The following is a 16,285-nucleotide window of genomic DNA, read 5'->3' on the forward strand; positions in this document are numbered from 1 at the left end:
GTACTGACTCTGGCTGGGTTCAGTTCTACACTCACTAGTTCCCCTCCCCTGAAGGTACTGACTCTGGCTGGGTTCAGTTCCAGACATTGACATCATTCACTTTGTTCCTGCACCAAGATGGCCACGCATGCGCGGTGCTACTCACAATCAAAATAGCGGAGCGCTGAACCTGCCTTCCTGTACGAAGATGGCCGCCGTTAGCCTGGGCCTGTGACCGGGAGAAAGCCCCGAAGCTGCAACCACCGATATTCCGGTTATTATTCCGGGCTTGCAGCGGGCACCGGCTGTTTATGAAGCCTCCCTGGCTCCCCGCTGGTCCATTATTTCGCTCTGTCCCGCTGAAAAGGACGCTTCTGAGGAGCCTGTACAAAACGTGTCGATGCCGCCATTACACGCACCGCGCATGCTCCAAACACAGCCAGGGCCTGCGCATTGAGCTCCTGGAGTCTGGGTGCGGCACATTCTCCCCCGCGGGGCATGCTGGGTACATAAGACCATGAGAAATAGGAGCAGGAGTGGGCCACCCGGACCCTCGAGCCTGCTCCCCATTCAATAAGGTCATGGCTGGTCTGATCATCGACTCAGCTCCATTCCCTGCCCGCTCCCCAGAACCCTTCACTCCCTTACCATATCTGGAGCCCTGTGCACTGTTTTGGTCTTCTTCTCTCAGGAAGGATATCCTTGCCTTGCTGAGATACAGAGCAAAGCTTCCTCAACACTATCCCACGAGACATTCCAAGGTAAGATATGGACTATATCTCCCTCAACCTGTCCCATGCATTCCAGAGTGGATACTGCATTGGTTAGATAATGAATAAAGCTCACTCTACACGATCCTATCAAACATTCCCAGGATAGGTACAGCACAAATTAAATATACAGTAAATCTGTGCCAAAGGAACTGTACCCCATTGAGAGTCAGTGCCAGAGGAAACTACAGCATGGGATAGATACAGAATAAAGCTCCCTCTACACTGTTCTGAACAATCCCAGGGCAGGTAAAGCACGGGTTAGATGATCATAGCTGGCCCCTCGAACGAGGATGATTTGCTTCCACATGAGTTCACAGATGTTTCAATGAAGGACCCAATGTTCCAGTCCTGACCTCCAATTGAGGAGGTGGAAGATGCCGATGGGTGGATTGTTTTTAACGTGTGGTGACCGTTGCACACCAGCCACGACACGGGCATGACAGAGCTAGGATTGGTCCAGTGGCCAGGGTTAATCAGGATTACTGGAGACCTGTTTTGCTGTACGGAGCTAGTGTGCATAAATATAACAGTGTGGGCTGGTCCGTGCTGCCCCTGGGCTCTCGCCTCTTTTGCGCCCGGTACCCTCATTCGCCGCACCTCCGCCACGATCACTCGCCACTCCTCCACCACAAACATTCGCTTCACCTCCGCCACGATCCCTCTCCGCTCCTCCTCAAAAAAAACACTCGCCGCACCTCCGCCACAATCTACTGCCCCATCTCTGCACCAAACATTCGCATGAACCTCCATCACGATCACCCACCAAATCTCAGGCATGCTCCCTCATCACTCCTCTGCCCCGATCACTCGTCGCAAGTCCAGCACATCCTTCCATGTTCCTCTGCTGTACCAGGGCCCTGCCGATGCTCCTGCCCACGCTCCAAATGGCAATCTGGGCCCTGATGATGTCACTCGGTCGTCTACCTCAAAGCCGTCACACATTTATGTCAGCTCACACTGAAGCTGCAGTGGCTCGCTCCTGCTCTTTTTATAGCCCCAAACTGTGGAGATGTTCTCTCGCAGGTTGGGGTGGCCCATGATGTGATACATGGGTTAGATACAGTGTAGAGCTCCCGCTACTCTACTCTGCCACATTAAATACTCTCAGGTGAAGTACAGCACGGTTTAAACAGAGAGTAAATCTCTCTCTATACGGTCCCATTAAACAGTCCCAGGGCAGGTACAGCATGGGTTATATCCAGAATAACATTGTCGCAACAAACAGACGAGGGTTGGTACAGCACATATGGAGTACATGTCCCACAAACACTCCAGGGCAGGAACAGCACTGGATAATTACAGAGTAATTTCTCCCTCTACACTGTTCCAATAAAAAAATCCCAGGGCAGGTATCGCACAACTATTTTGTTGTTGATCTTTAAATCAAGTGCCCCCTGATTAAAGCTTGGGTGGGGGGGGCACTATAACCAACAAAATAAACCAATTAAACTTTGGACAGTCAAATTAAAATTTGGTTGCTGGGGGTGATGATGCACTCAAGTCACTCCGGCTGAGGAGCTCCTCCCGGAGTCACAGTGCACATTTCGTCCTCCAAGGGGTATAACTGATATGAGTAGGTATACAGTAAGGATCCCAATACACTGTCCCATCACACTCTCCCAGGGCAGGTACAACATGGATTAAATACAGACCAAAGCTTCCGCTATACAGATCCCAGGGCAAGTACAGTACAGGTTAGACACAGAGTACATCTCCCTCTAACGTCCCAGGCATTCCAGGGCAGATACAGCATTTATTAGATATTGAGGAGATCTGCCTCTATAATGTTCAACCAGACATTCCCAGGGCAGGTACAACACGGGTTAGATACAGAGGAATGTTCCCTCTACACTGATCTATCAAACACTCCCATCACAGGTACAGCACGGGTTAGATACAGAGTAAAACTCCCTCTACACTGTCCATCAAACACTCCTGGGGCACGTACAGCACTGGGTAAAAACAGAGTACCGTTCCCTCTACACTGTCCCAGCAAACATTCCCAGGGCAAGTACACAAATGATAGATACAGAGTAAATTCCCTCTACACTGTCCTATCAGCCACTCCATGGCAGGTACAGAAAGCGTTATAATGCAAAGTAAATATCCTTCTACATTGTCCCATTAACCAGTCCCAGAGTAGGTAAAGCACGGGTTAGATACAGAGTAAATCTCCCTCTACACTGTCCCATCAAACACACCCAGGGCAGGAACAACACGGGTTACATATTGAGTAAAAATCACTCTACACTGTCCCGTTAAACACTCTGAGCGAAGATACAGCACAGAGTAGATACAGAGAAAAACGTGCTCTACACCATCCCATCAAAAACTGCCAGGGCAGGTACAGCAGGGGTTAGACAGAAATGTTTAGGCTGGATGTTCCAGAATTGAGGCCTGGGCAACAGAAGGCACAGCCACAAAAACCACCAATGGTTGAAAAATTATAATCAGGAATACTCAGAAAGACTGATATCTCATGGGCGGGGAGGTGGGGATGTTGTGGGGGCAGTGTGAGTGGGAATTTTGAAATCAAGGCGTTGCTTCACTGGAAGCCAATGTAGGTCAGCGAGCACAGGGGTGATGGGTGAGCTGGACTTGGTGCGAGTTCGGACATGGGCAGCCGAGTTTTGGATCAACACTAGTTTATGTAGGTCAGAATGTGGGAGGAGTGCATTGGAATAGTCAAGTCCAGAAGTAAAAAAAGGCATGGATGAGGGCTTCAGCAGTGGATGAGCTGAGGCATGAGCGGAGATGGGCGATGTTACAGAGGTGGAAATAGGCATTCTTAGTTATTTTGTGGATATGTGGTCAAAAACTTATTTCAGGGTTAAGTATGTCACCAAGGTTGTGAACAGTCTGGTTCAGGCTCAGACAGAAGTTGGGGAGAGGGATGGAGTCGGTCACTCGGGAACGGAGCTTGTGGTAATGATGATTACAAATATCAGAATATTTCACAGGCTATCACGTGCAAAATGTGTGGATGAGTTTTTAATATTCAATTGGTTTCTAAAACAGGTTAACTGATCGAGAAAATAACGGATTTCAAATATTATGCAAGACAGTTCAATAAAGGGGTGGTTCAAAAGAATGCAGCTGAGTTTAAAGTGAGACACTGCAGTTAAGTCTACTACAACCACAAATCATGTATGCAAATGGAACAAGTTTGGAGTTTGATATGCTAGAAAGCGAACTAGGTGAGAAGTGATAAAAGTTAGATTAAGAAAAAGCCCTAAACGGGAACAGTCCGTAACAGAACATCAATTAATCTCCTCTGATCATGGAAGAATCAAATATTCAACAAACTGTGTTTGAAACAAAGATCATTTATTCAACATTTATAGAGGGTATTAATCTCCAGCTTTACAATCTATATTAACGACTTGGAAAAAGGGACTGAGTGTAACATAGCCATGTTTGCTGATGATACAAAGATCGAAGGAAAAGCAATGTGTGAGGAGGACAAAACAAATCTGCAAAAGGACATAGACAGGCTAAGTGAGTGAGCAAAAATTTGGCAGATGGACTATAATGTTGGAAAGTGTGAGGTCATGCACTTTGGCAGAAAAAAATCAGAGAGCAAGATATTGTTTAAATGGCGAAAGATTGCAAAGTACTGCAGTACAGCAGGACCTGGGGATACTTGTGAATGAAATGCAACAGGATAGTATGTAGTTTCAGCAAGTGATCATGAAGGCCAATGGTATCTTGGCCTTTATTGCAAAAGGGATAGGGTATAAAAGCAGGAAAATCTTGCTACAGCTATATGTGAGGCCACACCTGGAATACTGCGTGCAGTTTTAGTTTCCATATTTATGAAAGGGTATACTTGCTTTGGAGGCAGCTCAGCGAAGGTTCACTAGGTTGATTCAGGGCATGAGGGGTTTGACTTATGAGGAACAATTAATTAGGTTGGGCCTCTACTGACTGGAATTCAGAAGAATGAAAGGTGATCTTATCAAAACGTATAAGATTATGAGGGGTCTTGATAAGGTGGATGCAGAGAGGATGTTTCCAGTGATAATGGGGAGTCTAGAATTAGAGTGCATGATCTTAGAATAAGGGGCCGCCCATTTAAAAGAGAGATGAGGAGCAATTTCTTCTCTCAGCGCGTTGTAAATCTATGGACTTCACTGCCTCAGAGAGCTGTGGAAGTTGGGCCATTGAATACATTTAAGACAGAAATAGAGAGTTTCTTAAACGATATGGGAATATGGGGGCATGGGGAGCGGGCGGGGAAGTGGAACTGAGTCCATGATCAGATCAGCCATGATCTTATTGAATGGCGGAGCAGGCTCAAGGGGCCGTATGGCCTACTCCTGTTGCTATTTCTTATGTTCTTATGTTCAGGTATGGAGGTTATTAAGATAACCAGAAACAAACAAGAGCTGCCAGAATGAACATGGTTCAGTGCCCAATGCAATCACAGTACATCGTGTTCTAGTCACAAATGCAATCTTTCTCCTCAACCGATTTAAAACTGAGATGAGGAGGAATTTCTTCTCTCAGATGGTTGTAAATCTGTGAAATTCTCTGCACCAGAGAGCAGTGGAGGCTGGGTCATTGTATATATTTAAGGCGGAGATAGCCAGATTTTTGAGCGATAAGGGAGTAAAGGGTTCTGGGGAGTGGGCAGGGAATGGAGCTGAGCCTATGATCAGACCAGCCATGAGCTTATTGAATGGGGAGCAGGCTCGGGGGTCTGGGTGGCCCACTCCTGCTCCTATTTCTCATGGTCATATGTACCCAGCATGCCCCGCAGGGGAGAATGTGCTGCACCAGACTACAGGAGCTCACTACGCAGGCGCGGGCCCTGGCTGTGTTTGGAGCATGCGCGGTGCGTGTAATGGCGGAGGAGACGCGTTTTGTACAGGCTCCCATGGAGTGTCCTTTTCAGCGGGACAGAGCACAGTAATGGACCAGCGGGGAGCCGGGGAGGCTTCATAAACAATCGGTGCTCGCCGCAAGCCCGGAATAGTAACCGGAATATCGGCGGTTGCAGCTTTGGGGCTTTCTCCCGGTCACAGGCCAAGGCTAACGGTGGCCATCTTGGTGCAGGAAGGCATGTTCACGCCGCCAATTTCATTCACTGAGCAGCACAGCGCATGCGTGGCCATCTTGGTGCAGGAACAAAGTGAATGATGTCAGTGTCTGGAACTGAACCCAGCCAGAGTCAGCGCCTTCAGGGGAGGGGAACCAGTGAGTGCAGAACTGAACCCAGCCAAAGTCAGCAACTTCAGGGGAGGGGACTCAGTGAGTGTAGAACTGAACCCAACTAGAGTCAGTACCTTCAGGGGAGGGGAATGAGTGAGTGTAGAACTGGACCCAGCCAGAGACTGCACCTTCAGGGGAGGGGAACCAGTGAGTGTAGAACTGAACCCAGCCAGAGTCAGTACCTTCAGGGGAGGGGAACTAGTGAGTGTAGAACTGAACCCAGCCAGAGTCAGCACCTTCAGGTGAGGGGAACCAGTGAGTCTAGAACTGAACCCAGCCAGAGTCAGTACCTTCAGGGGAGGGGAACCAGTGACTGTAGAACTAAAGCCATCCATCGTCAATACCTTCAAGGGAGAGGAACCAGTGACAGTAGAACTAAACCCAGCCAGAGTCAGCATCTTCAGTGGTGGGGAAAGAGGGGAGGGACGGAGAGGACCCAGTGATTGCAGAAATGACCCCAGCCAGAGACCGCCCCATCAGGGGAGCAGAGGTAGGGGAACCACTGAGTGCGGAACTGAACACAGCCAGACTCAGCATCTTCAGTGGAAGTGGGGAACCAGTGAGTGTCGACCTGAACCCAGCCACAGGCAGAACATTCAGGGGAGGAGAGGGACGGGAACCAGTGAGTGTAGAACTGAACCCAACCAGAATTCGTGGTGAAAACTGGGAGTGGAGGGGAAACAGGCTAGAAATGTGTGTTGATTTGGATTTCAGTGCTGCAGGAGGGACAATGTGTGGGACAGGGATTTACAGCTTTGGAAGAAAAAGAGAGGAAAGAATGTTAAATGAAACTAGATGTGTATATCCTGAATTTGTGTCTTGTACTGACAGTGATGAGTTTTGTTATCTCCTTTTACATCGTATTAGAAGGGGAGATTTTCAGACAGGAAACACAAACTAAACCGCGTGTCAAGATCTGATGGAGTCAATCGATTCATCAGGACCTGAATATCATCGTCTTTGAAAGTGGAAGGAGAAATGTTTGTCTGTTCTGTCTGTGCGAAAAGATTTCAAATATCAGTGTGACTGGAAAAGCACCGAGACACACAGACCCGAGTGAGTGTTCCAGTGCACTGCCTGTGGAAAGAGCTTTAACCAGTTACACAGCTTGAAGAAACATCGCACCATTCACAGCGGGGAGAAACTGTAAACGTGTTGTGTGTGTGGGCGAGGCTTCAACTGATCGTCCAACCTGAAGAGTCACAAGGATACCCGCACCATGGAGAAACCGTGGAAATGTGGGAACTGTGGGAAGGGATTCAGATCACCATCTGTCCTGGAAATTCATCAACACAGTCACACTGGGGAGAGGCCGTTCACCTGCTCTGAGTGTGGGAAGCGATTCACTCAGTCATCCGACCTGCTGAAACACCAGCGAGTTCACACTGGGGAGAGGCCATTCACCTGCTCGGAGTGTGGGAAGGGATTCACTGCATCATCCGACCTGCTGGCACACCAGCGAGTTCACACTGGGAAGAGGCCGTTCACCTGCTATGAGTGTGGGAAGGGATTCACTTGTTCATCCAAACTGCTGACACACCAGCGAGTTCACACTGGGGAGAGGCCGTTCACTTGCTCTGAGTGTGGGAAGGGATTCACTCAGTCATCCCACCTGCAGTCACACCAGCGAGTACACACTGAGGAGAGGCCGTTCACCTGCTCGGAGTGTGGGAAGGGATTCACTTGTTCATCCAACCTGCTGGCACACCAGCAAGTTCACACTGGGGAGAGGCCGTTCACCTGCTATGAGTGTGGTGAAGGATTCACTTGTTCATCCAACCTGCTGACACACCAGCGAGTTCACACTGGGGAGAGGCCATTCACCTGCTCGGAGTGTGGGAAGGGATTCACTCAGTCATCCAACCGGCTGAGACACCAGCGAGTAGACACTGGGGAGAGGCCGTTCACCTGCTCGGAGTGCGGGAAGGGATTCACTCAGACATCCCACCTGCTGAAACACCAGCGAGTTCACAAGTGATTGCAGGAGTTGGATTCCACTGTTATTGAGGCTGTTAATCACATCCCGACTGAACCATGTTCATTCTGACAGTTGGGGTTTGTCTCTGTTGATGTTAATAACCCGATAACTGTGCTGGATTTTAATATTCTGGATATATTGCTGATTGTGTTCTCAGGGCTGCAGTGTCCATTTAAGAAACACTGTGGGTTATCTTTCCCCTTAATTCAGCAATTGTCAACAGAAATTTACTTTGCAATAAAATTAAGAACTTTTACTTTAATCCTAAATTGATCTTTGGTACAAAATCTACAATAGTGTGTGAAAGTTTCCACTGAATAAAATCTCCAATTGGAAAGAGCTTGCTGACAATTCTTAATGCCTTGCTCATTACACACAGTGGCCCCTCCATATCCACCAGAAAGAAGGGGAATGGGAATTGGTGGGGAATCAGTGTACCCAAATGTTGTTGTTCCCATCTGGGTGGATCAATCCTCTCGGCACGAGAATGGAGACAATACCAGACAAAAACTGTGCGCAGTAGCCCAGGTGTGGTCTTACAGTTGTAGCAGGACTTCCCTACCTTTATACTCCATCCCCTTTGCAATAAAGGCCAGCATTCAGTTTGCCTTCCTGATTATTGCTGTACCTGCATGCAAACATTTTGAGTTTCATGTACAAGAATCCCCAGATCTCTCTGTATAACAGCATTTTATAATCGTCCACATCTAAATAATAATTTGCTTTTTTTTCCTACCAAAGGAAATCACCTGATATTTTACCACATTATAGACCATCTGCCAGATTTTTGCCCACTCATTGAACCTATCTATATCCCTTTGTAGATTATTTGCGTCCTCCTCACAACTTGCTTTCCCACCTATCTTTGTACCATCGGCAAATTTGGCTATGTTACACTCGGTCCCTTCATCCAAGTCATTAATATAAATTGTAATTAGTTGAGGCCCCAGTATTATCACTGCGGCACCCCACTAGTTACTGTTTGCCAACCTGAAAATGACCCATTTATCCGGACTCTCTGTTTTCTGTTAGTTCAGCAATCCTCTCTTCATGCTGATATATTACACCCAACCCCATGAGCTCTTAGCATGTGCAGTAATATTTTGTGTGGCACCTTATTGAATGCTTTCTGGAAATCAAAATATACAACATCAAGTGATTCTCCCTTATCCACTCTGCTCGTTACATCCTTAAACAACTACAGCAAATTTGTCAAACATGATTTCCCTTTCATAAAACCATGCTAACTGTGCCTAACTGCAGTATGGTTTTCTAAATGTCCTGCTAGTACTTCCTTAATGATGAACTTGAGTATTTCCCACTGATAGATGGTAAGCTAACTGATGTATAGTTTCCTGCTCTCTGTCTCCCTCTTTACTTGTATAGGCGTGTTACATTTGCAGTTTTCCAGTCCACTGGGACCTCTCCAGAATTCAGGGAATTTTGGTGGATTACAACTAATGCATGCACTATCTCTGCAACTAATTATTTTAAGACCTGAGGATGCATGCCATCAGGTCCAGAGGACTTGTCCACCTTTAGTCACATTAGTTTGATTAGCACTTTATCTGTAGTGATAGTGATTGTTTTAAGTCATCCCACCCAACTTCCCCTCCGCAATAGCTCCTTGGTTAGCAACTGTTGGGATGTTTTTAGTGTCCTCGACCGTGAAGCCTAATACAAAATATTCGTTCAAAATCTCTGCCATTTCCGTTTTCCCATTAGTAATTCTCCAATGTCATCCTCTAAGCGAGCAATGTTTACTTTAGATACTCGTTTCCTTTTTATGTCCCTGTAGAAGCTCTTATTGTTTGTTTTTATATTTCTTGCCAGTTTGCTCTCATCTGCTATCTTCTCTATCTTTTTCATTTTTTAGTTGTCCTTTGCAGGTTTCTACAAATTCCCAATCCTCTGGCCTTCCACTGTCCTTCACAACATTATATGCCTTTTTTTCCAATTTGATACCATCCTTTACTTCCATGACGACACTTGTTGCACACGTGATTGACCAGGACACGAGAAGTGTGGTTGTTCCACAACGACAGGGTTTCATCTGTTTCAACAGAAACAACTAAACTGTGTTATTTCCTGAAATAATCCCCGCTGTCTGGCCTGAATGAATCCATGTCACTACCAAATGCTGCAATGTTTCCTCCACCCCACAGAGTTCCATCTGTTCAAAGCCACGACAGAAATGTCCCATTTCCTCCTGGAGTTTGAGTGACATCAACTTTAACAATGGGGCAGAGTTTCAGCCAATGAGCGAGAGCCAGACCCAGCCCCGCCCACTGGGGGCTGCAAGCTCCACCTCTCGTACACTGTGATTGGTTGGAGGATCAACCGCCTGCCTGGTCCTCCAGCCCTGCCCCCACTCTCCCTATTGGTCGGGAGCTGCCGTCAATCAGCCGACCAGTGTGAGCTGAGCATGCACAGTGGATGAGTCAGCAGGTGAGAGATGGGCGGAGGGAGGGAGCGGGTTAATAAAGAACACGCTTATTTGTACTGCCAAAATTGCCGCCACGCCGCACCATTTGTCTATGATTGGTCCCTTGGAGGATAAGCCACACCCTGAGATTTCACTTTATGTGTCACTGGAACCACCCATCCCAAGGTCTCACTGACTTTGCAAATTGTAACTCAATCCACTTTGAATTCCTGAAGCGACAGAGGACAGAGCTCCCCATAAGATAGCAAGGGCCAGCCAAAGTACCTTGCCCCCATCCCAGTGCATGCCTCCCCCAGCCGAAGTGCATTACCCCAGTGCATGCCTCCCCCAGTCAAAGTGCATTACCCTAGTTCCAGTACATGCCTCCCCCAGCCGAAGTGCATTACCCCAGTTCCAGTACATGCCTCCCCCAGCAGAAGGGCTTTACCCCAGTCCCAATACATGCCTCCCTCAGCCGAAGTGCTTTACCCCAGTCCCAATACGTGCCTCCCCCAGCCGAAGTGCTTTACCCCAGTCCCAATGCATGCCTCTTCCAGCAGAAGGGCTTTACCGCAGTCCCAAGATATGACTCCCCCAGCTGAATGCCTTACGCCAGTCCCAGTGCATGCCTCCCCCAGCAGAAGTGCCCGACACTAGTCCCATTGCATTGCTCCTCCCGCCGAAGTGTCTTACCACCGTCCAAGTATATGCCGCCCACAGCCAAAGTGCCTTACCCCAGTACCAGTATAAGCCTCCCCCAGCTGAAGTGCCTTACCCCAGTCCTAGTAAATGCCTCCCCCAGGCAAAGTGCCTTACCCCACTCAGAGTGCATGCCTCCCCAGCCGAAGTGCCTTACCCCAGTCAGAGTGCATGCCTCCCCCAGCCGAAGTGCCTTACACCAGTCAGAGTGCATGCCTCCCCCAGCCGAAGTGCCTTACCCCAGTCAGATTGCAGGCCTCCCCCAGCCAATGTGCCTTACCCTAGTCCCATTGCATTTCTACCTCATCCGAAGTGAGTGTCTTACCACCGTCCCAATATATGCCTCTCCCAGCCAAAGTGCCTTACCAAAGTTCAAGTGCATGCCTCCCCCAGCCGAAGTGCCTTAACCCAGTCACAGTGTATGCCTTCCCCAGCCGAAGTGCCTTACACCAGTCCCAGTGCATGCCTCCCACAGCAGAAGTGCCTTACGCCAGTCCCAGTGCGTGCCTCCCGCAGCCGAAGTGCCTTGTCACAGTGTGAGTGCATGCCTCCAACAGCCAAAGTATTTTACCCCAGTCGCTGTGCATGCCTTGCCCAGCCGAAGTGCCTTACCCTAATCCCAGTATATGCTTTCCCCAGCCAAAGTGCCTTACCCGAGTCCCGGTGCATGCCTCCCCCAACCGAAGTGCCTTATCCCAGTCCCAGTGTATCCCTCCCCCAGTTGAAGTGCCTTAGCCCAGTCTCAGTTTATGCCTCCCCCAGTTGAAGTGTCTTACTCCAGTCCCAGTGTTAGCATCCCCCAGTTGAAGTGGCTTACCCCAGTGCCAGTGTATCCCTCCCTCAGTTGAAGCGTCTTACCCCAGTCCAGTGTATCCCTGCCCCAGTTGAAGTGCATTACCCCAGTCTCAGTATATGCCTGCCCCAGCCGAAGTGCCTTAACCCAGTCGCAGTACATGCGTCCCCCAGTCGAAGCGCCTCACCAAAGTTCAAGTGCATGCCTCCCCCAGCCGATGTGCCTGACCCCAGTCCCATTGCATGCCTCCCCCAGCCAAAGTGCCTTACCCCAGTCACAACGTATGCCTCCCCCAGCCGAAGTGCCTTATCCCAGTCACAGTGCATGCCTCCCCCAGCCGATGTGCCTTATCCCAGTCACAGTGCATGCCTCCCCCAGCTGAAGTGCCTTACCCCAGTCCAAGTATATGTCTCCCCCAGCCGAAGTGCCTTACAGCAGTCCCAGTGCAAGCCTCCCCCAGCCAAAGTGCCTTAACGCAGTCCAAGTGAATACCTCCCCCAGCCGACGTACCTTACCCCAATCCCAGTTTATCCCTCCCTCAGTTGAAGTGCCTTACCCCAGTTCCAGTGCATGCCTCCACCAGTTGAAGTGCCTTAGCCCAGTCCCAGTGTTAGCGTCCCCCAGTTAAAGTGCCTTACCACAGTCCCAGTGTATCCTTCCACCAGTTGAAGTGCCTTACCGCAGTCCCAGTGCATGTCTCCCCCAGTTGAAGTACATTACACAAGTCCCAGTTTTCCCTCCCCCTGTTGAAGTGCGTTACCCTAGTCCCAGTGCACTCCTCCCCCAGCCGAAGTGCCTTACCCCAGTCCCACTGTATCCCTCCAGCCGTTGAAGTACATTACCCTAGACCCAGTGCATGCTTCCCCCAGCCGAAGTGCCTTACCCAAGTCACAATTATGCCTCCCCCTGCCGAAGTAGCCTTTCTCAGTGCAAATGCATGCCTCCATCAGCCAAAGTACCCTACCCCAGTTCCAGTATATGCCTCACCCAGCCAAAGTGCCTTAAACCAGTCCCAGTGAATGCCTCCCCAAGCCAAAGTGCCTTACCCCAGTCCCAGTGTATCCCTCCACCAGATGAAGTGCCTTACTGCAGTCCCAGTGCATGCGTCTCCCAGTTGAAATGCCTAACCGCAGTCCCAGTGTATGCCTCCACCAGTTGAAGTGCCTTACTCCAGTCCGAGTGCACACCACTGCCAGCCGAAGTCCACTACATGCCTCTCCCAGCCAAAATGCCTTGTCCCAGTCCCAGTATGTGCCTCCAGCAACCAAAGTGCCTAAAAGCAGTCGCAGTTTATGCCTATCCCAGCCAAAGTGCCTTACCCCAGTCCCAGTGCATGCCTCCCCCAGCCGAAGTGCCTTGCCACAGTGTGAGTGCATGCCACCCCCAGTCAAAGTATTTTACCCCCAGTCCCAGTGAATGCCTCCCCAAGCCGAAATGCCTCACCCCATCCCAGTGCATGCCTCCCCCAGCCGAAGTACCCTACCCCAGTCCCAGTATATTCTCCACCAGCCGAAGTGCCTTACCCTAGTCCCAGTGCATGCCTCCCCCAACCGTAGTGCCTTACCCCAATCCCAGTGTATCCCTCCCCCAGTTGAAGTGCCTTAGCCCAGTCCCAGTTTATGCCTCCCCCATTTGAGGTGGCTTATTCCAGACCCAGTGTAGCCCTCCCACAGTTGAAGTGCCTTTCCTCCAGTCCCAGGGAATCCCTCCCCCAGTTGAAGTGCCTTACCCCAGTCCCAGTGTCTGCCTCCCCCAGTTGAAGTACCTTGTTCCTGTCCCAATGTATCCCTCCCCCAGTTGAAGTGCCTTACCCCAGTGGCAGTTTATCCCTCCCTCAGTTGAAGTGCCTTACCTCGGTCTAGTGTATCCCTTCCCCAGTTGAAGTGCCTTATCCCAGTCCCATTATATGCGTCCCCCAGCCGTAGTGCCTTACCCCAGTCCCAGGGTATCCCTCCCCAGCTGAAGTTTCTTAGCCCAGTCCCAGTGTAAGCCTCCCGCAGTTGAAGTGCCTTATTCCAGACCCAGTGTATCCCTCCCACAGTTGAAGTGCCTTTCCTCCAGTCACAGTGTATCGCTCCCCAGCTGAAGTTTCTTACTCCAGTGCCAGTTTATCCCTCCCCCAGTTGAAGTGCCTTACCCCAGAGCAAGTTTATCCCTCCCCCAGTTGAAGTGCCTTACCCCAGCGCAAGTTTATCCCTCCCCCAGTTGAAGTGCCTTACCCCAGTCCCAGTATAAGCCTCCCCCAGTTGAAGTGCCTTACCCCAGTCCCAGTGCATGCCTCCTCAGCCAAAGTGCCCTACCCCAATCCCAGTATATGCCTCCCCCAGCTGTGGTGGCTGAACAGTCCAATTTGAGAGCCACTGACTTGTCACAGATGGTACAGATAGTCGTTGAGGGAACGGGTGGGTGGGACTGGTTTCGATATGCTCTTTCTGCTGCCTGCACTTGATTTCTGCATGCTCTCGGCGTTGAGACTCGAGGTGTTCAGAGAATTACTATCTCCTAAACCTCATCATCATCATAGACAATCCCTCGAAATTGAGGAAGAAATGCTTCCACTCTAAAAGTGAGTTCTCAGGTGATTGTACAGTGCAATATGGGAATTATAGTCACTGTCACTGGTGGGACAGACAGTCGTTGATGGAAAGTCTGGGGGAGGAGTCTGCTTTGCCAGATGCCACCTTCGCTTGTTTTCTGTATGCTCTCGGTGATGAGACTCGAGGTGTTCAGCGCCCTCCTGGATGCTCTTCCTTCGCTTATGGTGGACTTTGGCCAGGGATTCCAAGGTGCCTAATATCTGACTGACTATCCCAACCACTAACCCCAATCCTAACAAATAACCACAACCACTAAACCCTAAACCCGTGCCCAAACCCAGTCCCGAATCAAAGGTTGTTCACAGGGATCAGTGGAGGAGCTAAAGACCCGATAATGGAAGTACTTAAACAATTATCTTGATGCAAGAAATTCTGCAAGCTATGTTAGTAACAAGAAATTATATCAACAAAACTATTAAATCAGGAAAGACAGTTAAAAAGATCACACATTTCAAAGATGATTACATATAGTAACCACATTCAAAAAGCGTTAAACAATGTACAAAATAATAGATTTCCAGTCTTAAGCAACATAGTTTTTTCAATGGATGCTTGAAAGGAATGTCATATGAGTGTAATGTGAAACATTCCGGTTCAGTTTCTGACACCCACAAGCCATATACTCAAAGAGAACAACCTTGGGATTTGATATCATAAAAGATCAACTGGGGGAGAAGTGAAATAATCTACATTAAGAAAAGGCTTCAAAATGGAACAGTCGGTAACAGAACATTAATTAGTTATTATTATGGAGAAATCAAACATTCGACACACTGTGTTTGAACCAAGCTGATTTATTCAATATTTATAGAAACATAGAAACATAGAAAATAAGGTGCAGGAGTAGGCCATTCGGACCTTCGACCCTGCAATGATCACATGGCTGAACATGCAACTTCAGTACCCGCTTCCTGCTTTCTCACCATACCCCTTGATCCCCCGAGTAGTAAGGACTACATCTAATTCCTCTTTGAATATATTTAGTGAATTGGCCTCAACAACTTTCTGTGGTAGAGAATTCCACAGGTTCACCACTCTCTGGGTGAAGAGGTTTCTCCTCATCTCGGTCCTAAATGGCTTACCCTTATCCCTGGTTCTGGACTTCCCCAACATTAATAAGAACATAATAACAAAAGAACATAAGAATTAGGAACAGGAGTGGGCCATCTAGCCCCTCGAGCCTGCTCCACCACCCAACAAGATCACGGCTGATCTGGCCGTGGACTCAGCTCCACTTACGCGCCCGCTCCCCATAACCCTTAATTCCCTGACTGGTTAAAAATCTATCGATCTGTGATTTGAATATATTCAATGAGCTAGCCTCAACTGCTTCCTTGGGCAGAGAATTTCACAGATTCACAACCCTCTGGGAGAACAAATTCCTTTTCAACTCAGTTTAAAATTGGCTCCCCCGTATTTTGAGGCTGTGCCCCCTAGTTCTAGTCTCCCCGACCAGTGGACACAACCTCTCTGCCTCTATCCTGTCTACCCCCTTCATTATTTTAAATGTTTCTATAAGATCACCGCTCATTCTTCTGAACTCCAACGAGCAAAGACCCAGTCTACTCAATCGATCATCATAAGGTAACCGCCTCTTCTCCGGAATCAGCATCGTGAATCGTCTCTGTACCCCTTCCAAAGTACTCCTTAAGAAAGGTGACCAAAACTGCACGCAGTACTCCAGGTGCGGCCTCACCAATACCCTGTACAGTTGCAGCAGGACCTCCCTGCTTTTGTACTCCATCCTTCTCGCAATGAAGGCCAACATTCCATTCGCCTTCCTGATTACCTGCTGCACCTGCAAACCAACTTTTGGGGATTCATGCA

The 16,285-nt window shown here is 49.0% G+C and overlaps 1 protein-coding gene across 1 annotated transcript in view; it reads left to right on the forward strand.

Moving 5' to 3' along the window:
• The window catches only part of LOC139235339 (zinc finger protein 229-like), a 73,062-nt gene extending 65,020 nt beyond the window's left edge, over positions 1 to 8,042 (forward strand). The window contains exon 3 of the mRNA XM_070866479.1: positions 7,192 to 8,042. Within this exon, the coding sequence (XP_070722580.1) occupies positions 7,192 to 7,944 (753 nt within the window). The 3' untranslated portion in view covers positions 7,945 to 8,042. The remainder of the gene's footprint in view (positions 1 to 7,191) is intronic.
• Positions 8,043 to 16,285: the final 8,243 nt, after the last annotated feature.

The sequence above is a fragment of the Pristiophorus japonicus genome, chromosome 23 (genome assembly GCF_044704955.1).
Source record: "Pristiophorus japonicus isolate sPriJap1 chromosome 23, sPriJap1.hap1, whole genome shotgun sequence".
NCBI classification, from domain to species: Eukaryota; Metazoa; Chordata; class Chondrichthyes; family Pristiophoridae; genus Pristiophorus; species Pristiophorus japonicus.